This window comes from Acartia tonsa, chromosome 7, assembly GCF_053477335.1.
Source record: "Acartia tonsa isolate MP-2025a chromosome 7, ASM5347733v1, whole genome shotgun sequence".
Lineage (NCBI taxonomy): Eukaryota > Metazoa > Arthropoda > Copepoda > Calanoida > Acartiidae > Acartia > Acartia tonsa.
The window spans coordinates 43,762,786-43,788,908 of NC_137266.1; the positions used below are offsets into that span (position 1 = coordinate 43,762,786).

Genomic DNA, 26,123 nt, shown 5'->3' on the forward strand with positions numbered 1-26,123 from the left:
AATTGTATAAATATTACACTTTTATATTTATTTATTAATTTTGACAATTTTTAAAAATTCTGAATAAATAATTAAATAAAATATTTGAAGGTAGCTTCTTGAGTTCTTTGTGTCTTGTTTTAGTCCTTAACCCTAGAATAAAACAATATTTTCTAAATTATTGTTACATAAGTAATAATTTCATATCCACCTGTATTAAATTAAATAAGATCATTCACAAGGGAAAACATCACATTGCCTCCACACCACCACCCCCCCCCCCCCCCCACCACTCTTGGGTTCACACTCACTCGCCCAATCTGCAAAGTAATGTCATGCTGCTTTTCATCAAGCCCAAATTTAATGGCTGCAATAATTTACCTGGGTTTTAACCAGTTTATGGAAAACATGTTCAATCTTTCATTTCATGAACCCTGAAATTATGAAATTTTATATATATTATCATTATTCAAATTTTCATATTAGCTTGGTAGTGCAGCTATGCTTAATATTACTCAAACTTTAGAAAATTTATATACTTCTTTGTTTATTGTAGAATCATGTGATTTAATCTGGCATACTTTGACACATGGAAATTGACTGGTTTTGATACATCAGTTGCATAAACTTAAATATTAAATGTTTTATTAAAAGCACACGACACAATAACCCAGACTGGTACAAAAATATAAATGGTTTACCTAGGGATAGAAGGTAGCATGCCCCAATGCCCATAAAAGTTGTTGGTTCTTTTATATTCATGTACCTTAAATATTTTAATGTTATCCATTAAGCAATTCTAAATGTAATGTAAATCAGGCTTGTCAAATTATTTAAGATTTTGATAGGAGAGGGTATCTTAATTTTTAGGTTACCAAATGCAATTGAGAATGTTGAAAAATTTAGTGCTTTTTAAAAAGTATCAGGATGTCTGTTTGTCTATAGCTTAAGAAATCTCTAAATCCTTGTACGATTTGCTTCTCCGTTAAAGTGAACCTTGTTAGATGCCAAGGGAGGTTTATAACTTCTTTGAAGAGGGTTTCTTCACCCTCACAAAAGTGGAAGGTCGACTTACCCTCCCCCTCTTCCTCAAGTGACCTTAGAGGCCTCTACTAGTTACAAGATAATGTTGAAAAGCTATTGATCCCTCTCATTCCAAGACTACTTTATCAAACTAACACCTTAGTACAGACTTTAAGATACAGGAGCATTTAAAAGAGAAGAGAAATTTATTTATGCACTGCTTGAAATAATTGTCATGTTCATATAAATACTCACCAAGAAATGGCGCCAACTGCAGCAGGGATGATAGCCTGATATCTAGTTGCCGAAAGTGTACGCAGTTTCCTGAGTGTTTCCTCATCCTAGCTCAATATTTACTACTAGCTACAAATCTTCAAACTTCCCTTAAAAAAAATCAAAATTTGAATGTGTAAACGATTTATACAATATACATTATAAATTTGAATTTTTTAAATTTTGATTTTTTTTTTTTGAAGTTTGAAGCTTTTTTAGCTAGTAGTAAATATTGAGCTAGGATGAGGAAACACTCAGGAAACTGCGTACACTTTCGGCAACTAGATATCAGGCTATCGCAGGGATACCAAGTACAAACAGGTAGGAAATTTTCAACAGACGTTTGCGTCTTTTCTCAATATCAGCGGTGTCATTTATACTAAAATATTATAAGATTTTTTTACAGTGCACATAGGGGCAACAAGGGGCATCAATTCACCACCCCCAAATCAAGTTTTAAACATTCTATGAGTATTATCATACCCAATGTACATCAGATTTCAAAGGAATCGTAAAAATACGCTTTTCAAGTAAGCATTCTAATGCAGGGAAGTCAAGAAATGCAAAAATTTTCTTACAGAAAAAGGCATACTTTTTGTGTTTCACCAACAATTTTAAAAGTATTATAAAATCTCTTAGAATTAACGTAATTAGACAAAATAACTTTTGATGAGTCATGCATTACATATATTTTGACAGTATAAAAGAAAAAAACACAAATTGAAGAAATTAGTCCTAAATAATTCTAGTTGAAGTCAAGATTTTAGTTTATTTTTGTTTGTTTTAAAATCAACATTTAAGTAGACAGTATCAGGAAACATGTTTTCACTGGTTGCCACCGACTAAAAAAACGATATTTGATTGCGCAAAGACATATTATAATCGCCTGTACTGGTTTCATTTACCCCCCCGCGCCCCCGTAGGGGTTTTTAGCCCGTTTTCTAAAGGTGGGTGCAAGAAAAGATTGTAAGAAAAAGCTTTTAAATGCGCTTTTAAAGTCAAATGTAAGATGTAATACATATAAATAAAAGACGCAAAAACATAGTTATGAGAAATATTTATTTGATCAGACTTTGAATATAAGTTGATAATGAATATTTTCAAGTTCTATTGACTAAATGATGGGGAGGGGAGGGAAGGGGGGGGGGTGCTAAACCTAAATCTAAACCTTTTTATGTTTGATGTTTTAATGTAACTAAATAAGCGTTTCTATGGATTATTACAAATATCAGGGATCTAAAGGGAGAAGACAAAGGTCAATAAATTGATGTACATCCCCAATGATAATACACAAAATTACCCCTTGTGTAGATCAAAGTTAGTAGTTAAAATGTTTGAACACACAACTGTAAAACTTTGGGGACTAGTGTTATAAACAGCCCAATGTCCCCTCCCTCACTGCGGAAAGGTAAAGCTAACATTCAAATAACGTAGTGTTCTTATAATCATTTTAAATATGAATTAACAAGTAGTCTATCTGTCTGTCTATTGGTAATGCTTTGTTTTTAAGTTTTGTAGTTACATGGTCTTCATGTTTAGCGTCTTCAGTGTTATTTAGAAAGGGAGGGGACATTACACTAGTCCCCAAACTTCAAAGTTTTATAATAACGTTTTTGTATTCGTTGGCATAACAACTTTAGGAAATTTGATTTATTTTTTATTGGTTGGTTCATTAAGATGAGTATCAAAACTTTTCAACCACTAATTGTCATCTACAGACAATCAATTTTGTAAAATAATTTATTATTTAATGTATCTATATTGGGGATGTACAAGTACATACATTAATCAGTTATTGTTTTGTTCCTTAGATCCCTGGGTGTTTATAATACAAAGTAGCTTGATGTATGTTTGTCTGTCCGTCCGTACCAATAGATCTCGGTAACCACAAAACCGATTAGATTCTACTCTTCATGGAATATATCTACTGGTCCTTTATAACAAGCTGATTTTTTACTTTTATGACAACAAATAATGGTTTTGAATGTTAAAAATATCCTATTCATCTGATTTACTGAATACTCAGTACTTATTCTTAGTACATTAAGGTATAGTGTTATAAGCGAAGCATCTCTATAATCAAGCCCCAAAAACGTCAGTATTTCCTTAAACAGTAACATATATTTAATCAGTTTTAATTACAATCTTTTATAGACATGCATTAATATTCAGTTCTTACACTTCACAAGTGTTAATGTTCGTTTGTCCTTCCATTTCAGAGATTCGCTTCTATGGATGTTGTCATCCTTGTTTAATTACCTCTTGGAGCAAAGCCCATAGATGCTAGGGGCGAAGCCGCTAGTATACATATAAACAGTAAACAAGAATCATAATATCATTATAAATATAGATATTAGCTAATAAAAATCTATGTCAATAATGCCCACATTTATAATGGATTTATCATTAAGTGAAACTTGTAGCTTGTTAAAATAAGAATCCCCATCCACCCCCTTTACACCATCCTCTCCCCTTTTACTGAAATGAATTCTATGACCCCAAATTTGACACTTTGAACACTTTGATGGATAGTTAGATGGATAGGTAGATGAATAGATATATCGATAGATAGATGGATGAGTAAATGGATAGACAGATGGATAGATAGATGGATAGACAGATGGATAGATAGATGGATAGATAGATGGATAGATAGATGGATGGATAGATGGATAGTTGATGGATAGATAGATAAATAGTTGATGGATAGATAGATGGATAGACAGATGGATAGATAGATGGATAGATAGATGGATAGATAGATGGATGGATAGATGGATAGTTGATGGATAGATAGATAAATAGTTGATGGATAGATAGATGGATCGATAGATGGATAGATAGATAGATAGACAGATAGATGGATAGATAGATGGATAGATAAATGGATAGATAGATGGATAGATAGATGGATCGATAGATGGATAGATAGATAGATAGACAGATGGATAGATAGATAGATAGACAGATGGATAGATAGATGGATAGATATATGGATGGATAGATGGATAGTTGATGGATAGATAGATAAATAGTTGATGGATAGATAGATGGATCGATAGATGGATAGATAGATAGATGGATAGATAGATGGATAGATAGATGGATAGATAAATGGATAGATAGATGGATAGATAGATGGATAGATAGATGGATAGACAGATGGATATATAGATGGATAGATAGATGGATAGATAGATGGATGAGTAAATGGATAGACAGATGGATAGATAGATGGATAGACAGATGGATATATAGATGGATAGATAGATGGATAGATAGATGGATGGATAGATGGATAGTTGATGGATAGATAGATAAATAGTTGATGGATAGATAGATGGATCGATAGATGGATCGATAGATGGATCGATAGATGGATAGATAGATAGATAGACAGATGGATAGACAGATGGATAGAAAGATGGATAGATAGATAGATGGATAGATAGATGGATAGATAGATGGATAGATAAATGGATAGATAGATGATGAGTAAATAGATAGACAGATGGATAGATAGATGGATAGACAGATGGATAGATAGATGGATAGATAGATGGATAGATAGATGGATAGATAGATGGATGGATAGATGGATAGTTGATGGATAGATAGATAAATAGTTGATGGATAGATAGATGGATCGATAGATGGATAGATAGATAGATAGACAGATGGATAGAAAGATGGATAGATAGAAGGATAGATAGATGGATGGATAGATGGATAGATAGATGGATAGATAGATGGATAGACAGATGGATAGATAGATGGATATATAGATGGATAGATAGATGGATAGATAGATGGATAGATAGATGAATAGATAGACGGATGGACAGAGAGATTAATAGATAGATGGATAGGGTAAAGGGGGGCTATTTTCGTGGGGTGTTATTCCGGTAATTTTCTATCTACCTTCATTAAATGACCTTTATCTCCATGTTCCTTTCAAATGACAGAAAAAAACATAAAAGCAAATTTGTTCGTTGTTAAGTTGCCTACAAAAAAGTATAAAATGAAAATTTTGTGGGATGAATTTTAAGGGTACTAAATAATTAAATCCCCTTTTTGGTTGATTTGCCCCAATGTGCAGTGATAGGCATTCCTGCTTGCATGGATAACAAAAAACTACCAAATAGGGCAACCAATAAACTGAATCTTGCCTATATATGGACAATTTGCAAGTCTTTAGCTGCAGCCAATGACATAATTCTTTGGATTGCTACTGCTTAGCCTACTTGAACAAAAAAGTTAAATTTGAACATAAATAAAATCCCTCAGCCAATCCGTCTATGAAATTTCTTACTTTGGAAATGGAATATCTGGTACAGGTAGTCCCAAAAACTCACAGAGTGGTTCCCAACCTTCTTTCACTTCCCATACCAAAAGATTTTCTGCTGGAATAACAGATTTTACCTAGAATATTAATCTTTCATTACATCCCAGACTCAAACAGAAATTGATTAATTTCTGTTGAAAATTTTCTAGTAAGAAGGCCTCTCTATAAAAAATGGTCTTTGTGTTTCTTTTAATAGATGGATATTTGAAAATTTATTGTTTATCAATTTAGTTACCTCTTCAACATGCTGATTAAAGAATTCAACTGCCTCTTTCTCTCCCTTCCCTACAGTAGAGAACATCCCCAAACCTGTTGTACTATTCTTTGGAGGGGTATCTGACATTTGACTAAAAAAAAACAGATTAAAACGTAACAGTTGCATCATTTATTATCTAAAGTAATTAAAGTTCCTTTTTTTCAACACATTAATATAACTAAAAAAGAACTCTACTCTATCTATCCGTTAAAGATGATCTTTCTATCAAACTGTTTATGTATCTTACCCAACAAGTTGAACAATTGAGTATTTGCCTAAAAACCTCATAAACCAACTACAAGGCCAGCTAGATACTGTTCCATGAGCTCTGAAATAAATAGGTATTTGTACAGTAAGATCTCAAACAGCTTGTTTAATTAGCCTACAATTCTATTGGTAGCTTGGTTATGGCAATGAGTCTTAAGCACAAGAAAGATTGGGTATAGTCCTTTCCATGACATCGCTCCATATGGAGCGATGATTTTAATTGATCGCCTCTTATGACAAGGGGCGATGTATTGGCTCCTTGAAAGGAGCGATTTAATAGCCCCATATAACAAGAGGCGATGTTATGACTCCTTGAAAGGAGCGATTTAATAGCCCCTTGCCCTAAGAGGCGATTAAATGATCCTTTATCGCTCCTTTATCGCCCCTTCTAAAGAGGAGATGATATGTCCTCTTATCCCAAGGGGCTATTTAATTAAATATCGCCTCTTCATGGCCCCTTCACTATTATATATATCTTAGTCCCTTGATGGCCCCTACATCGCTCCTACATCGCTCCTCCATCGCTCCTTCTCCAAATTTATATTAGATTGTACTTTGATGGCCCCTACATTGCCCCTCCATCGCTTCTACATCGCCCCTTCATCGCTCCTTCTTCAAATTTATATTACATTGTACTTTGATGGCCCCTACATCGCCCCTCCATCGCTCCTACATCGCCCCTCCATCGCTCCTACATCGCCCCTTCATCGCTCCTTCTTCAAATTTATATTACATTGTACTGTGATGGCCCCTACATCGCTCCTACATCGCTCCTTCATCGCTCCTACATCGCCCCTTCATCGCTCCTTCTCCAAATTTATATTACATTGCAACTTGATGGCCCCTACATCGCTGCTACATCGCTCCTACATCGCCCCTCCATCGCTCCTTCATCGCTCCTTCATCGCTCCTTCTCCAAATTTATATTAAATTGTACTGTGATGGCCCCTACATCGCTCCTACATCGCTCCTTCATCGCTCCTACATCGCCCCTTCATCGCTCCTTCTCCAAATTTATATTACATTGCAACTTGATGGCCCCTACATCGCTCCTCCATCGCTCCTTCATCGCTCCTACATCGCCCCTTCATCGCTACTTCTCCAAATTTATATTACATTGCAACTTGATGGCCCCTACATCGCTCCTCCATCGCCCCTTAATAGCCCCTTACCTTAATTTATATAACAAAGCTCCTATATGGCCTCTCTATCGCCCCTTAATAGCCACTTACCTTAATTTATATAACATAGCCCCTACATAGCCTCTCAATCGCCCCTTAATAGCCCCTTACCTTAATTTATATAACATAGCCCTACATAGCCTCTCCATCGCCCCTTAATAGCCCCTTACCTTAATTTATATAGCATAGCCCCTACATAGCCTCTCCATCGCCCCTTAATAGCCCCTTACCCTAATCTATATAACATAGCCCCTACATAGCCCCTTCATCGCTCCTTCTCCAAATTTATATTACATTGTACTTTGATGGCCCCTACATCGCCCCTACATCGCTCCTCCATCGCTCCTTCATCGCTCCTACATCGCCCCTTAATAGCCCCTTACCTAAATTTATATAACAAAGCTCCTATATAGCCTCTCCATCGCCCCTTAATAGCCCCTTACCTTAATTTATATAACATAGCCCCTACATAGCCTCTCAATCGCCCCTTAATAGCCCCTTACCTTAATTTATATAACATAGCCCTACATAGCCTCTCCATCGCCCCTTAATAGCCCCTTACCTTAATTTATATAGCATAGCCCCTACATAGCCTCTCCATCGCCCCTTAATAGCCCCTTACCCTAATCTATATAACATAGCCCCTACATAGCCTCTCCATCGCCCCTTAATAGCCCCTTACCTAAATTTATATAACAAAGCTCCTATATAGCCTCTCCATCGCCCCTTAATAGCCCCTTACCTTAATTTATATAACATAGCCCCTACATAGCCTCTCAATCGCCCCTTAATAGCCCCTTACCTTAATTTATATAACATAGCCCTACATAGCCTCTCCATCGCCCCTTAATAGCCCCTTACCTTAATTTATATAGCATAGCCCCTACATAGCCTCTCCATCGCCCCTTAATAGCCCCTTACCCTAATCTATATAACATAGCCCCTACATAGCCCCTTCATCGCTCCTTCTCCAAATTTATATTACATTGTACTTTGATGGCCCCTACATCGCCCCTACATCGCTCCTCCATCGCTCCTTCATCGCTCCTACATCGCCCCTTAATAGCCCCTTACCTAAATTTATATAAAAAAGCCCCTACATAGCCTCTCCATCGCCCCTTAATAGCTCCTTACCTTAATTTATATAACATAGCCCCTACATAGCCTCTCCATCGCCCCTTAATAGCCCCTTACCCTAATCTATATAACATAGCCCCTACATAGCCTCTCCATCGCCCCTTAATAGCCCCTTACCTTAATTTATATAGCATAGCCCCTACATAGCCTCTCCATCGCCCCTTAATAGCCCCTTACCCTAATCTATATAACATAGCCCCTACATAGCCTCTCCATCGCCCCTTAATAGCCCCTTACCTAAATTTATATAACAAAGCTCCTATATAGCCTCTCCATCGCCCCTTAATAGCCCCTTACCTTAATTTATATAACATAGCCCCTACATAGCCTCTCAATCGCCCCTTAATAGCCCCTTACCTTAATTTATATAACATAGCCCTACATAGCCTCTCCATCGCCCCTTAATAGCCCCTTACCTTAATTTATATAGCATAGCCCCTACATAGCCTCTCCATCGCCCCTTAATAGCCCCTTACCCTAATCTATATAACATAGCCCCTACATAGCCTCTCCATCGCCCCTTAATAGCCCCTTACCTAAATTTATATAACAAAGCTCCTATATAGCCTCTCCATCGCCCCTTAATAGCCCCTTACCTTAATTTATATAACATAGCCCCTACATAGCCTCTCCATCGCCCCTTAATAGCCCCTTACCTTAATTTATATAGCATAGCCCCTACATAGCCTCTCCATCGCCCCTTAATAGCCCCTTACCTTAATTTATATAGCATAGCCCCTACATAGCCTCTCCATCGCCCCTTAATAGCCCCTTACCTAAATTTATATAACAAAGCTCCTATATAGCCTCTCCATCGCCCCTTAATAGCCCCTTACCTTAATTTATATAACATAGCCCCTACATAGCCTCTCAATCGCCCCTTAATAGCCCCTTACCTTAATTTATATAACATAGCCCTACATAGCCTCTCCATCGCCCCTTAATAGCCCCTTACCTTAATTTATATAGCATAGCCCCTACATAGCCTCTCCATCGCCCCTTAATAGCCCCTTACCCTAATCTATATAACATAGCCCCTACATAGCCCCTTCATCGCTCCTTCTCCAAATTTATATTACATTGTACTTTGATGGCCCCTACATCGCCCCTACATCGCTCCTCCATCGCTCCTTCATCACTCCTACATCGCCCCTTAATAGCCCCTTACCTTAATTTATATAAAAAAGCCCCTACATAGCCTCTCCATCGCCCCTTAATAGCTCCTTACCTTAATTTATATAACATAGCCCCTACATAGCCTCTCCATCGCCCCTTAATAGCCCCTTACCTTAATTTATATAACAAAGCCCCTACATAGCCTCTCCATCGCCCCTTAATAGCCCCTTACCTTAATTTATATAGCATAGCCCCTACATAGCCTCTCCATCGCCCCTTAATAGCCCCTTACCCTAATCTATATAACATAGCCCCTACATAGCCTCTCCATCGCCCCTTAATAGCCCCTTACCTAAATTTATATAACAAAGCTCCTATATAGCCTCTCCATCGCCCCTTAATAGCCCCTTACCTTAATTTATATAACATAGCCCCTACATAGCCTCTCAATCGCCCCTTAATAGCCCCTTACCTTAATTTATATAACATAGCCCTACATAGCCTCTCCATCGCCCCTTAATAGCCCCTTACCTTAATTTATATAGCATAGCCCCTACATAGCCTCTCCATCGCCCCTTAATAGCCCCTTACCCTAATCTATATAACATAGCCCCTACATAGCCTCTCCATCGCCCCTTAATAGCCCCTTACCTAAATTTATATAACAAAGCTCCTATATAGCCTCTCCATCGCCCCTTAATAGCCCCTTACCTTAATTTATATAACATAGCCCCTACATAGCCTCTCAATCGCCCCTTAATAGCCCCTTACCTTAATTTATATAACATAGCCCTACATAGCCTCTCCATCGCCCCTTAATAGCCCCTTACCTTAATTTATATAGCATAGCCCCTACATAGCCTCTCCATCGCCCCTTAATAGCCCCTTACCCTAATCTATATAACATAGCCCCTACATAGCCCCTTCATCGCTCCTTCTCCAAATTTATATTACATTGTACTTTGATGGCCCCTACATCGCCCCTACATCGCTCCTCCATCGCTCCTACATCGCTCCTACATCGCCCCTTAATAGCCCCTTACCTAAATTTATATAACAAAGCTCCTATATAGCCTCTCCATCGCCCCTTAATAGCCCCTTACCTTAATTTATATAACATAGCCCCTACATAGCCTCTCAATCGCCCCTTAATAGCCCCTTACCTTAATTTATATAACATAGCCCTACATAGCCTCTCCATCGCCCCTTAATAGCCCCTTACCCTAATCTATATAACATAGCCCCTACATAGCCTCTCCATCGCCCCTTAATAGCCCCTTACCTAAATTTATATAACAAAGCTCCTATATAGCCTCTCCATCGCCCCTTAATAGCCCCTTACCTTAATTTATATAACATAGCCCCTACATAGCCTCTCAATCGCCCCTTAATAGCCCCTTACCTTAATTTATATAACATAGCCCTACATAGCCTCTCCATCGCCCCTTAATAGCCCCTTACCTTAATTTATATAGCATAGCCCCTACATAGCCTCTCCATCGCCCCTTAATAGCCCCTTACCTTAATTTATATAGCATAGCCCCTACATAGCCTCTCCATCGCCCCTTAATAGCCCCTTACCCTAATTTATATAACATAGCCCCTACATAGCCTCTCCATCGCCCCTTAATAGCCCCTTACCTAAATTTATATAACAAAGCTCCTATATAGCCTCTCCATCGCCCCTTAATAGCCCCTTACCTTAATTTATATAACATAGCCCCTACATAGCCTCTCAATCGCCCCTTAATAGCCCCTTACCTTAATTTATATAACATAGCCCTACATAGCCTCTCCATCGCCCCTTAATAGCCCCTTACCTTAATTTATATAACATAGCCCTACATAGCCTCTCCATCGCCCCTTAATAGCCCCTTACCTTAATTTATATAGCATAGCCCCTACATAGCCTCTCCATCGCCCCTTAATAGCCTCTTACCTTAATTTATATAATCCTTACCTTAATATATATAACATAGCCCCTACATAGCCTCTCCATCGTCCCTAAATAGCCCCTTACCCTAATTTATATAACATAGCCCCTACATAGCCTCTCCATCGCCCCTTAATAGCCTCTTACCTTAATTTATATAACATAGGCCCTACAAAGCATCTCCATCGCCCCTTACCTTAATTATATAACATAGCCCCTACATAGCCTCTCCATCGCCCCTTAATAGCCTCTGACCTTAATTTATATAACATAGCCCCTTCATAGCCTCTTCATCGCCCCTCACCTTAATTTATATAACATAGGCCCTTTATGGCTCCTGTACAGCCTCTGTAATTGTATTGCCCCTTCATTATAGAAGGTAGGGCATTAAGGTAAGGAAGGAATGTGACCCTCTACAGTTTTAAATTTAAGTTTTAAAAGGATGACAAGGATGACAACATTTATAAAAGCAAAGCTCTGAAACGGTAGAAAAAAGTTTAATGAACATTAATAATGTAGAATGTCAGAACTGAATAGTCAGAACATAAATTTAAAATTCGAAACAAAATTGTAAGTAAATTTATTGAGAAATTGCTTACATGCAGGAAAATGCTTAAGGACGTACTCACATTTTTTGGACTTGTTTATAGATATGATTCGCTTATAACATTCTATTTTGTTGTCCTAGGAATCAGTATCCCAGAAATCAGATTAATCGGATAATTTTGATACATAAAAATTTGTTGTAAGTTAATAATTAGTATGCTTAAAATGGACGTACGGATATTCTGATAATGATTATAGACTTTCTAAATCGTACCTTTCTACTACAGGAATCACATGCCTAAATTAACGAAAATAGCTAACCGTTACGGACGTACGGACTGATCCTTAATATAGAAAAGCTTTGCTTTTAAAAAGTTAAAAAGATTTTTTGAGGGGATGGGGTAATATTTTTCTTGGGGTGAATTTTCTGGGAGGGTGGAGATACCCTCCCTCGAAATAATTATAAACCCTCTATGAACTTAAAAGAAGCCTCACTGTAAAGGAGAACCATATAGGTTCAGCGGTTAGCTTTTCTACAGACAAAAAAAGATTACTACTTTATATAATAGGTTATGAAAAAGGAAAAAAAAGCAAGATAACAAGGATAACAACATTCACAAAAGCAAAGCTCTAAAATCAGGAGGTCAAACATAAATTTTGTTAAAATTAGCGTAAATCTATAATACAAAGTAGAATGATGTCTGTCCATCCGTCTGTCTGTCTGTTTGTCCGTCTGTCTGTCAGTCCCTTAAGATCTCGGTAACCACTGAACCGATTATATTCTACTATTCAGGGATTATACCTACTGGTCCTGTGGTGGTTTTAGGCTATTTTCTTGGGGGGTGGGATACCCCCAACCCCCCCAAAAACAAAAAAATCCCCCCCCATTTTTTTTTTGCTGAAGATTTTCTTGGTCCTATTACGAATTTCGCCAAAAAAATTTTTTATCACCTCTTGGGGTAAAGCCCCTAGAGGCTAGGGGCGAATCTGCTAGTATAGAATATAGTAAAAGGGCATAATTTTATTTTTAGTATTTGATTATAATACTAAACCTTGTTGTCCTAAGAAACATTACTCCAAAACCCAGATGAATGGGACAATGATATTATACAAAAAAAATGGACGTACATACTTTCTAGTAATGAATATAGTATTGTACCCAACTGTTATAGAAATCATTCTGCAAAGTTTGAAATCGATAGGATATTTATAACATGTCTAAATTAAAGAAAATGTCGTCTAACCGTTTGGACGTACGGACAAACCAATCCTTACTATAGAAAAGTTTCGCATTTAAAAAGAAAAATTATAATGAAAATATAATGAATTAATAAAATAAATATAAATAATATAATAACATAATGAAATAAAGAAAAAAAAATAAACTAAGAGAATGAAATTTTTTAGTTAAATAGAATATTGAATAAGGATCATATAATGGACAAACAGACAAAGTAAGTTATAGAGCAGACTTTAAGAGAATATGCTATTACTCAAAGATTATCACGAAACCTAAGTCTTTTGAAGCATAATTGAGAGACAGACAAAATAATTTATAGACTGGATATACATATGTCATGGGAATATTCACTAAAAATCTCAACAGTCTATCTTTAACAATAGCAGAGAAAACCACATGCTTAACTTAATGAGAAGAGCAATGACGAAAGGACTAACCCTAATTGTTTCTCTTTTAACAAAAAAAGTATTTTTTTTGGTCTGAAGCTTAAAAATTTCATAAACTGACTAAATTCTCCATTTAAGGGAAGCTTCACATAGGTCATGGGATGGTTTTTTGCTATTTCATTTTCAGATTTAAGCCCCTAATTGGTTTAGGCTATTTTTCTGCCTCCTTACATTAAAAAGAGCGCAGCTGCAAGTGAATAAGAAAAGAGAAATATAAAAGAAGAATACATATTATCCTATTATATAAAGTAGTAAAACATAAACAAACGTTGGAGTGGACAAACCTAGGAATGGGACAATCGTCGGAGTGGACATTGCTTATGTAAAACGCAGGAGTGTCTTTAATTTTATTTATAAGATAAAAATCTTTCAAAACAAAAAAAAAATCTTGAATATCTTTTCTCACAGACTGAAATTTTAAAATCAGTCTGACAGTTTTCCAAAGTAGGTAAGTTCTATCGAAAGGCAAAGGTTTGAAACAGATAGAACATTTCATTAAACTAAAACATATTTTTTTCTCACATTGTTTACAACTGTCAAATATGTTTTTTATATGCCTAACCCCTGCAGGGGGCTTATTTGTATATTTATATCTTAACCTAACCTAACCTGTGTAGAAATAACTAAACAAATGTTGTTGAAACCTAATTTTTAAGATATTATAGACACTTCTGCGTTTTACTTATATAATGTCCACTCCGACATTTGTCCGAAATATCCTGCGTTTGTCCACGTTAGTAAGGCTTTCTGTTCTGAAACTTAAGATCTCAATAACTACTAAACAGATTGCGCTTTCTATTTCAGGTAAGCTTAATATTTGTCTTGTAATGGCTTTAGGCTATTTTATTTTAAGTCGAGGGATGGTTTTAGGCTATTCTATTTTAAGTCCTGGGAAGGTTTTAGGCTTTTATTCATTCCCCTTTGAATACAGAGCCAATAGATGCTGGGGGCGTAGCCGCTAGTCGATATACAAAGTTTTTTTTTGTCTGTAGCAAAGGATCTCGTTTGCTCCTAAACCGATATGATGTATGTCTGTCTGTCTATATCGTAGGATCTTGCTAACCGCTGAGTCCTGAGATGATTTTAAGATAGTTTATTTTTTTTCCTTATAATAAAATAACAGGATATTTGTCCATAAAAAGCGAAGCAATATCTTAATTTTTGTTGTTGGAACTGTTATTCAGTTGATTATACCGAGGATCTAAAGGAATAAGACAATGGCCGATAAATTTTTATCCTTCCCTAATAACGATACACAAAATTGCAACACTACAACCAAAATATGACAAAAGTCCCCAAAGTTTTGAGCCAACGAATAAGAAAACTTCATTATAAAACTTTGGAGACTATTGTAAAAATTGCCTAATGTTTCCTTTCTCCCTGAGATTATACAGACTATCCTTAAACTAATATTTACATTAAAGTAACAGGATGTTTATCAGTATCAACTGAACCGATATGCTTCTCCTTTACATTGAAGCTTATTTTACTCGCAGGAAAAGTTTTCATTTTGGGGAGGGGACCAACACTTTCAGCCCCCGGAAGGTATCACTTCCCTTAAATTCTTAACCTTCCCCCTCCCCCCCCCCCTCTCCACCACATCTATTCATTAAAGTACTCCTAGGGTCATCTATGGGATTAGCCGTTAGTGACTTAAAAATAATTCAAGTGCAATGATATATTTACCAAATTAATACGATAATTTTGTATACATTTTTTATGAAAAAAAATTATTTTGCCAAAGGCAGCCAAAAAATAAGCAGCAAATATTTCAAAAATGCTCTGATAATCAGAGATCTACAGGGATAAGACGAGTGTCGATAAAATGATATATATACATATATACAGTGTGTTTTTTTATGAGAACTTTTTTGAAAGCAATTTTACCTTACTTATAGTTATCAGAATTTAATGATTAATGGCTTATTCTCTTCTTTTTTTATAACCTTTAATAGAAAAGCAAAAAATATTTCAGTTTTTATTCAAAAAGTACAGTAAATTAAAAAATTTAAATCTTAGGTGTCAACATCTAAAAATGGTTTTAGTGCATTTTTCTTATAATCTACCTTTGCAAGAATGGCTGCAAAACGCTTCAAAGTTGAGATATAGAGCTAAAAATTTATATAGATACTATTTGTGACATGTACTAGAACATTTTGAAATTTGAAGGCCATATCTCAACCAGGGAGGGAATACTGGCCCCCCAATGTACTCCCTCCATTCTTGGAAAGGGTAGAAGATTTGAGCATTAGAAAAATGCGCTAAAACCATTTCTCGTATTCATTTGAATCCGGTGGATAGGAACCGGTTCTCATCCATACGAAAAAACTATGTCTAGCATCGTATTATATCCAGCTTTCTACGAATATAGATATGTACAATCATAAGATTAAACCCAGTTTTTTTAGCCGGTGCCTTCGGCACCTCGGGGCTAAAAAAACTAGTTTTAATCTCATAATTGTACTTTCTATATCCGCGGAAAGCCGTTTATAATACGATGCAAGAAATAACTATTTTAGATGTTGACACCCATGTTTTGAAATTTTGAATTTACTGTACTTTTTAAATAAAAACTGAAATATTTTTTTGCTTTTCTGTTAATGGTTATAAAAAACGAAGAGAATAAGCCATTAAATTCTGATAACTATAAGTAGGGTAAAATTGCTTTCAAAAATGTTCTCATAAAAAAAACACTTTATATATATGTATGTTTATATATTAATTATTCCCATTGATGATTCACAAAATTACCCCTTCTTTAGTTTAGAATTAGTGGTTGAAACATTTAGACACTCAACTTAATGAACTAAACAATCACTAAACAATAAAAAGTCCCCAAGGTTGTTAATCTAACGAATAAGAAAACGGTATTATAAAACTTTGGAGACTAGACAGCACTCTTGGATAAGCCAACTTATAACACTTTGGGAACTATCCCAATCCTCCCTGGCGAAATGACAATGAGATTTTTTGGTAAATTTGTGGCAAACTTTATTCTTAATAAATTAGCACTTGCCAAAATTATACTGGAGAGATATTTCATTGAAGAATAAATCTTTTTTTTTGCCCAAACTTTTCGTCAGCCAATAATAACAGATAAGTTAAACATTGTAAAAATAATATAGTAACTTAACTCGAGTTGTCGAGAAATTAGGTCCTGAGATGGTTTTAGGCCTGGAAAGGTTTATAACAATTTTATCTGTATTTCTTAAAATAAATTAACAGAATCTTTGTCTGTATGTATGAATGTCTGTCTGTACCGAAGGATCTTGCTAACCGCTGAACCAATATGGTTCTCCTTTACAGTGAAGATTCCTATAGGTCCTGAGATCGTTCTCCTTAATAGGGTAGCTTCTCATAGGTCCTGGGGAGGTTAATAACTATTTTATTTTAATCCTTATAATAAAGTAACAGGATCTTTGTCTGTATGTATGTCTGTCTGTACCTTGCTAACCACTAAACCGACATGGTTCTCCTTTACAGTGAAGCTTCCTATGGGTAATGAGATGGCTTTAGGCCATTTTATTTTTAATCCTTATAAAAAGTAACAGGATCATTGTCTGTATGTATCAAAGAAGATCGCTAACTGCAGAACCGATATGGTTCTCCTTTATAGGGTAGCTTCCAATAGATCCTGGGAAGGTGTATAACTGTTTTGAAGGAGGATATAAATGGCTATTAAGGGGCGATGGAGAGGCTATATAGAGGCTATGTTATATAAATTAAGGTAAGGGGCTTTTAAGTGGCGATGGAGGGCTATTAAGGGGCGATGGAGAGGCTATGTTATATAAATTAAGGTGAGGAGCTATTAAGGGGCGATGGAGAGGCTATGTAGCGGCTATGTTATATAAATTGGCTATTAAGGGGCGATGGAGAGGCTATATAGGGGCTATTTTATATAAATTAAGGTAAAGGACTATTAAGGGGCGATGGAGAGGCTATATAGGGGCTATGCTATATAAATTAAGGTAAGGGGCTATTAAGGGGCTATGTTATATAAATTCGGGTAAGGGGCTATTAAGGGGCGATGGGGAGGCTATGTAGGAGCTATGTTATATAATTAAGGTAAGGGGATATTAAGGGGCGATGGAGAGGCTATGTAGGGGCTATGTTACATAATTAAGGTAAGAGGCTATTATGGGGCGATGGAGAGGCTATGTAGGAGCTTTGTTATATAGATTAAGGTAAGGGGCTATTAAGGGGCGATGGAGAGGCTTTGTAGGGGCTATGTTATATAGATTAGGGTAAGGGGCTATTAAGGGGCGATGGAGAGGCTATGTAGGGGCTATGCTATATAAATTAAGGTAAGGGGCTATTAAGGGGCGATGGAGAGGCTATGTAGGGCTATGTTATATAAATTAAGGTAAGGGGCTATTAAGGGGCGATTGAGAGGCTATGTAGGGGCTATGTTATATAAATTAAGGTAAGGGGCTATTAAGGGGCGATGGAGAGGCTATATAGGGGCTTTGTTATATAAATTTAGGTAAGGGGCTATTAAGGGGCGATGGAGAGGCTATGTAGGGGCTATGTTATATAGATTAGGGTAAGGGGCTATTAAGGGGCGATGGAGAGGCTATGTAGGGGCTATGCTATATAAATTAAGGTAAGGGGCTATTAAGGGGCGATGGAGAGGCTATGTAGGGCTATGTTATATAAATTAAGGTAAGGGGCTATTAAGGGGCGATTGAGAGGCTATGTAGGGGCTATGTTATATAAATTAAGGTAAGGGGCTATTAAGGGGCGATGGAGAGGCTATATAGGAGCTTTGTTATATAAATTTAGGTAAGGGGCTATTAAGGGGCGATGTAGGAGCGATGAAGGAGCGATGGAGGAGCGATGTAGGGGCGATGTAGGGGCCATCAAAGTACAATGTAATATAAATTTGGAGAAGGAGCGATGAAGGGGCTATGTAGGGGCTATGTTATATAGATTAGGGTAAGGGGCTATTAAGGGGCGATGGAGAGGCTATGTAGGGGCTATGCTATATAAATTAAGGTAAGGGGCTATTAAGGGGCGATGGAGAGGCTATGTAGGGCTATGTTATATAAATTAAGGTAAGGGGCTATTAAGGGGCGATTGAGAGGCTATGTAGGGGCTATGTTATATAAATTAAGGTAAGGGGCTATTAAGGGGCGATGGAGAGGCTATATAGGAGCTTTGTTATATAAATTTAGGTAAGGGGCTATTAAGGGGCGATGGAGAGGCTATGTAGGGGCTATGTTATATAGATTAGGGTAAGGGGCTATTAAGGGGCGATGGAGAGGCTATGTAGGGGCTATGCTATATAAATTAAGGTAAGGGGCTATTAAGGGGCGATGGAGAGGCTATGTAGGGCTATGTTATATAAATTAAGGTAAGGGGCTATTAAGGGGCGATTGAGAGGCTATGTAGGGGCTATGTTATATAAATTAAGGTAAGGGGCTATTAAGGGGCGATGGAGAGGCTATATAGGAGCTTTGTTATATAAATTTAGGTAAGGGGCTATTAAGGGGCGATGGAGAGGCTATGTAGGGGCTATGTTATATAGATTAGGGTAAGGGGCTATTAAGGGGCGATGGAGAGGCTATGTAGGGGCTATGCTATATAAATTAAGGTAAGGGGCTATTAAGGGGCGATGGAGAGGCTATGTAGGGCTATGTTATATAAATTAAGGTAAGGGGCTATTAAGGGGCGATTGAGAGGCTATGTAGGGGCTATGTTATATAAATTAAGGTAAGGGGCTATTAAGGGGCGATGGAGAGGCTATATAGGAGCTTTGTTATATAAATTTAGGTAAGGGGCTATTAAGGGGCGATGTAGGAGCGATGAAGGAGCGATGGAGGAGCGATGTAGGGGCGATGTAGGGGCCATCAAAGTACAATGTAATATAAATTTGGAGAAGGAGCGATGAAGGGGCTATGTAGGGGCTATGTTATATAGATTAGGGTAAGGGGCTATTAAGGGGCGATGGAGAGGCTATGTAGGGGCTATGCTATATAAATTAAGGTAAGGGGCTATTAAGGGGCGATGGAGAGGCTATGTAGGGCTATGTTATATAAATTAAGGTAAGGGGCTATTAAGGGGCGATTGAGAGGCTATATAGGAGCTTTGTTATATAAATTTAGGTAAGGGGCTATTAAGGGGCGATGGAGAGGCTATGTAGGGGCTATGTTATATAGATTAGGGTAAGGGGCTATTAAGGGGCGATGGAGAGGCTATGTAGGGGCTATGCTATATAAATTAAGGTAAGGGGCTATTAAGGGGCGATGGAGAGGCTATGTAGGGGCTATGCTATATAAATTAAGGTAAGGGGCTATTAAGGGGCGATGGAGAGGCTATGTAGGGCTATGTTATATAAATTAAGGTAAGGGGCTATTAAGGGGCGATTGAGAGGCTATGTAGGGGCTATGTTATATAAATTAAGGTAAGGGGCTATTAAGGGGCGATGGAGAGGCTATATAGGAGCTTTGTTATATAAATTTAGGTAAGGGGCTATTAAGGGGCGATGGAGAGGCTATGTAGGGGCTATGTTATATAGATTAGGGTAAGGGGCTATTAAGGGGCGATGGAGAGGCTATGTAGGGGCTATGCTATATAAATTAAGGTAAGGGGCTATTAAGGGGCGATGGAGAGGCTATGTAGGGGCTTTGTTATATAAATTAAGGTAAGGGGCTATTAAGGGGCGATGGAGAGGCTATGTAGGGGCTATGTTATATAAATTAAGGTAAGGAGCTATTAAGGGGCGATGGAGAGGCTATGTAGGGGCTTTTTTATATAAATTAAGGTAAGGGGCTATTAAGGGGCGATGTAGGAGCGATGAAGGAGCGATGGAGGAGCGATGTAGGGGCGATGTAGGGGCCATCAAAGTACAATGTAATATAAATTTGGAGAAGGAGCGATGAAGGGGCTATGTTATATAGATTAGGGTAAGGGGCTATTAAGGGGCGATGGAGAGGCTATGTAGGGGCTATGCTATATAAATTAAGGTAAGGGGCTATTAAGGGGCGATGGAGAGGCTATGTAGGGCTATGTTATATAAATTAAGGTAAGGGGCTATTAAGGGGCGATTGAGAGGCTATGTAGGGGCTATGTTATATAAATTAAGGTAAGGGGCTATTAAGGGGCGATGGAGAGGCTATATAGGAGCTTTGTTATATAAATTTAGGTAAGGGGCTATTAAGGGGCGATGTAGGAGCGATGAAGGAGCGATGGAGGAGCGATGTAGGGGCGATGTAGGGGCCATCAAAGTACAATGTAATATAAATTTGGAGAAGGAGCGATGAAGGGGCGATGTAGGAGCGATGAAGGAGCGATGAAGGAGCGATGTAGGGGCCATCACAGTACAATTTAATATAAATTTGGAGAAGGAGCGATGTAGGAGCGATGGAGGGGCGATGTAGGGGCCATCAAAGTACAATGTAATATAAATTTGGAGATGGAGCAATGAAGGAGCGATGGAGGGGCGATGTAGGAGCGATGGAGGGGCGATGTAGGGGCCATCAAAGTACAATGTAATATAAATTTGGAGAAGGAGCGATGAAGGGGCGATGTAGGAGCGATGAAGGAGCGATGTAGGAGCGATGTAGGGGCCATCACAGTACAATTTAATATAAATTTGGAGAAGGAGCGATGAAGGAGCGATGGAGGAGCGATGGAGGGGCGTTGTAGGAGCGATGAAGGAGCGATGTAGGAGCGATGTAGGGGCCATCACAGTACAATTTAATATAAATTTGGAGAAGGAGCGATGAAGGAGCGATGTAGGAGCGATGAAGGGGCGATGTAGGAGCGATGTAGGGGCCATCAAAGTACAATGTAATATAAATTTGGAGAAGGGGCGATGGAGGAGCGATGTAGGGGCCATCAAGTGGGATGTTATATAAATTAAGGTAAGGGACTACGGAGGGGCGATGGAGAGGCTATGAAGAAGCCATCATGGGGCTATAGTATAGCCTCTTATCATAAGAGGCGATATTAACGCCCCTTCAAAGGAGCTATTAAGAGGCCATGAAGGAGCTATAGCATAGCCTCTTATCATAAGGGGCGATATGAACGCTCCTTAAAAGGGGCTTTCACATCGCTCCATATGATAAGAGGCTATGCTATAGCTCCTTGAAGGAGCTATAGAAAATCATCGCCCCATATGGAGCGATGTCATGGAAAGGACTATACCCGAAAGATTAAATCACTTTCACCATTTAAAAAAATCAAATGTAGAGTAGTAGTACTCATGAAATTGAACCACTAGTTTATGAGTTATTCATATTCAAAGTTTTAGCCTTTGGTTGCTGCAACCACCAGCTAGCAACATACATACTGACATAATCTAGTTATATAGTAGCTTTGTTACTTTGAAAAGATATCAATGCTTACTTTCTGATTGAGTTATTTACACTATGATACCATTTCTTGGGGTCTCGGACATTTAGAATAACCTGCAGAAAATGTATTGTACATGTAAGATATCATAAATTGCTTAACATAAAATTCAAAAGTGGTAGTATGAAATGATTTTAGTTCTAATTACCGGGTTTTTAAAAAAAAACTTATTTATTTTTTTCACAATATGAAAACAAACCCTTCAATGTTTGAACTTTAAATCTAATAATCTCACCTTAGCATTTGGATAAGCTTTATAAATTTCCTTGTAGAAGAAAGAAATAGGGTAATCCAACCCACCTCTGTATTCAGCCAAGATTGTGTGCCAATCATCATCACTTAGATAAAAAATAATTAAGTTGAATTGAGATATTATAAATTTTTGTTGAAGATATGTATACAAGGTAGATTTATTCAAAAGTGTAGCATTAAATATAACCAAACCTTAAACTGAAACATATTCATATCTAGGGGTCCAAACTCAGCAAAAATAGAATTTTGCTATAGTTAAAATATTACCCCTTTTTTGTACTGTGTGTTTACATTTTTTATTTGTGCATTTATGCCCCAAAATTTAATGTTTTGTCATTCATGATTGATCCCCAAAATTAGTAATAGTTATTACTTGCATCGTATTATAAACGGCTTTCCGCGGATATAGAATGTACAATTATGAGATTAAAACTAGTTTTTTTAGCCCCGAGGTGAAGAAGTCACCGGCTAAAAAAACTAGTTTTAATCTTATGATTGTACATTTCTATATTCGTAGAAAGCTGGATATAATACGATGCTAGACATAGTTTTTTTTGGTATGGATGAGAACCGGTTCCTATCCACCGGATTCGAATGAATACGAGAATAGTTATTTCTCGTATCGTATTATAAACGGCTTTCCGCGGATATAGAATGTACAATTATGAGATTAAAACTAGTTTTTTTTAGCCCCGAGGTGCCGGAGGCACCGGCTAAAAAAACTGGTTTTAATCTTATGATTGTACATTTTTATATTCGTAGAAAGCTGGATATATGCTAGACATAGTTTTTTCGTATGGATGAGAACCGGTTCCTATCCACCGGATTCGAATGAATACGAGAAAATCTGTTAAATTTTTCACAAACACTTTAAACAAAGGAGTCCCTGAGATTTAAGATCTGTAAAATATTACATATTTGATCTAATGTTACATACCTAGATCCTTGACTGTTTAGTTCGACTGGCATAGAATTAGTTAGTAATAGTTTACCATCTTCATAGTTTATTGATGAACAAAATAAATCTTTAAAGGCTCTTTTTACCTACCTTGCATTTCCAGCTAATGCTTTTCTCCATAGGGGATGATGATCTTGTCTTTCATATGCTACGGTGTTCATGTGGTAGATATCACCCTTCAGCAAAATTGTCAGAGCCTCCCTAGAAAAAAATAACGTTCTTTTTTACATTGATTTAATAGTACTATTGATATGCAAAGTTAATTATTTAAATCTATAATACAAAGTAGCTTGATGTCTGTCTGTCTGTCCGTCCGTCTGAAGCTTAAGATCTCGGTAACCACTGAACCGATCGGATTCTACTTTTCAGGGAATATACCTACTGGTCCTGTGGTGGTTTTAGGCTATTTTCTTGTGGGGTGGGACACCCCCAACCCCCCAAAAAACCAAAAATTTCCCCCTCATTTAAAAAAAAAAAATTTTTTTGCAGGACATTTCCTTGGTCCTTTTTTTTGCTGAAGATTTCCCTGGTCCTTTTACGAATTTTGCCTTAATTTTTTTATCAATTCTTGGGGCAAAGCCCCTAGAGGCTAGGGGCGAAGCCGCTAGTGTTACAAAATTTAATAAATATATGATCAGCATATACATTATGGAAATTATTAAATCAATGGCTGGAAGTTAAATATTTGTTCTATCATTAGCTTAATCGTAAACTACCCATCTATTAGCTAAATATCAAATTATTTAGATATACTACTCGATTTCATTATTTATAGTTCGACTTTGTTATTATTCTTGATTATTCCCTCAACTGATCGAATTTTATACCGCATTTCTATCCTCGAATTTTCTTAAATCAAACAAATCTATTATTTTTATTGTCTGTATATCTGATTGATTTCCTTGAGTATTAATGTATGTATGTTATTACCTTGTAGACGTTGTACCAGTCCTTGGGAGACCAGCTCCAAGAACTACAAACCCTTTTTCCTCCATTAAAATGATCTGCAAGCAATGAATCAAGGATAAGACTATCCAAACGCAGCGTAGCTCATGTTCATCGGATAGGCAATCTGAAGGATGGACTAATTATCAGAGAGGCTTCTTTGTATCCAAAATATTAAACAAATGGATAGAGGATATACGTGAATTGATTCACAGAGGAAAATTTGTTGCCAATCTAGCTTATATTTATAAGTAGTTCGTTCATCCAGTAGGAGGATAGAGTACATGAAAATCTGGTGCAACATTCAAGTATTAATATATCGATTTTCACTGATGTGCTCACTTGAAGTTTAGAAATTAACTAAACAAAATTTTTGAGAAATAAATCTAGTTTTATCAGGGAGGGAAAGGAAAATGGTGGTTAATCCAATCCTCACCATTTTCTTCCCTCCCAAATATTTACCAGGTACTGCAGGCTTGTTTTAAATTTATGTGTTTGTCGGAGATTATTATTGTCGCAATCATCCTATCCTTGTACCCTTGAGTTGCATATTAGTTTATAAATGGATATAAGATATACGTGGATATATTGACAGGAGAAAATTTGTCGTCAATTCAGGTTGCTAATATGGACCGCATTTATTGACCAGTTCGGTCTTCCAGTAGGAAGGAAGGGGATGGGAATAGGGGATATCGTTTTTTAGCTAGCTGCAGGCATCACTTGATCATTGTAAATGAAAATGGTGAAAATTGGTGCAACATCCAATTAATAATATATTGATTACTTCAAAAATATCCTAATATGAACACAAGGACAAAATCACTCATATAATCAACAACGTCTATTTGAGCAAAGCTCATGAATTCAGACGGACAGGTTAACATTGGCATTCTTGACTGCAATTATAATGTAAAAAGTTTGACGTCAAAAAAACAAGTCTATTAGCCTAAATTTTCGACCAAAACAATGGACATATCATTACGTGGATCTTACACCAGATTTTTATGTTCTGCAATAAAGTGAAACTTGCAGCGGGCTAAATATCCCCTCCCCTCCTACTGGATGAACGAATTGGCCAACAAACGGTTTCCATGTTAGCAAGCTAAAATGACGACAACTTGTACCCTGTAATAATATCCACGTATATTCTACATCCATTACAAAATCTATACTTTACCCCTCTCCTGTACAAGCTTTACGTACACAATGACCCTAATTGTGTAAAAGTAAAAGATTCGCTTTCCTATACACTACTGATCACAAATAAACAAACAAAATCATGATTATAAACAAGGATGACAAAAGTAGTTAAGTAGCAAAAATAAAAAATTATGGACTGACATCCGGAAAAAAATGAACTGATGAGCAGTGTCATAAAAATATACATTAACTTCAATAAAACAAATCACGAAACCTTAAATGTTTTTGAATGGTCTTATAAAGCATTACTTTAATACATACGGGATGACATAGAAAGAGACCGTTTTCGCCCACTAAGACATTTTTGGGGGTTTACACAGACAAAGTGAATTATGGAGTAGTTTCGCTACTTCATAAAACTAACACATCAACTTATATAAAAGTAACAGGATTCCTGTGTGTCTATATGTTTGTACCGAAGGATCTCGTTAATCGTTGAACCGAAATGATTTTTCTTTACAATGTAGCTTCTCATAGGTCCTTGGATGGTTTATGACTATTTTGGGAGAGAGTACCTTCACTGTCCCAAGAAAATTCCCCCCTATATAAAATGCCACCATCTATAATACAAAGTAGAACAATGTCTGTCCGTCTGTCTGTCCGTCTGAAGCTTAAGATCTCGGTAACCGCTGAACCGAATGTGCTCTACTCTTCAGGGAATATACCTACTG

The 26,123-nt window shown here is 37.1% G+C and overlaps 1 protein-coding gene across 2 annotated transcripts; it reads right to left on the reverse strand.

The window, feature by feature from the left end:
• LOC145323817 (uncharacterized) lies at positions 1-24,609 on the reverse strand. Of its 2 annotated transcripts, none has more exons than XM_080166375.1 (12): positions 24,238-24,609; positions 23,398-23,508; positions 22,333-22,435; positions 22,092-22,153; positions 6,124-6,204; positions 5,856-5,967; positions 5,588-5,697; positions 1,574-1,654; positions 1,258-1,278; positions 681-745; positions 361-413; positions 1-132 (listed from the first exon to the last, which is right to left on the reverse strand). In XM_080166375.1, exons 1-11 carry the CDS (start codon positions 24,300-24,302, stop codon positions 400-402), a joined length of 825 nt encoding a protein of 274 aa, XP_080022501.1. In that variant the 5' UTR covers positions 24,303-24,609; the 3' UTR covers positions 1-132; positions 361-399. The 2 variants fall into 2 exon arrangements, with proteins under 2 accessions (XP_080022501.1, XP_080022502.1); XM_080166376.1 differs by having other exon boundaries at positions 19-125.
• Between the last annotated feature and the right edge of the window lie 1,514 nt (positions 24,610-26,123).

Excerpts from the sequence above, each read along its gene's own strand:
- LOC145323817 (XM_080166375.1), bottom strand. The coding sequence starts at position 24,302 with ATGGAGGAAAAAGGGTTTGTAGTTCTTGGAGCTGGTCTCCCAAGGACT. Across the intron at positions 22,154-22,332 it reads AAGCTTATCCAAATGCTAAG|GTTATTCTAAATGTCCGAGA; the intron begins GTGAGATTATTA and ends CATTTTCTGCAG. Across the intron at positions 5,698-5,855 it reads TTAATCAGCATGTTGAAGAG|GTAAAATCTGTTATTCCAGC; the intron begins GTAACTAAATTG and ends TTAATATTCTAG.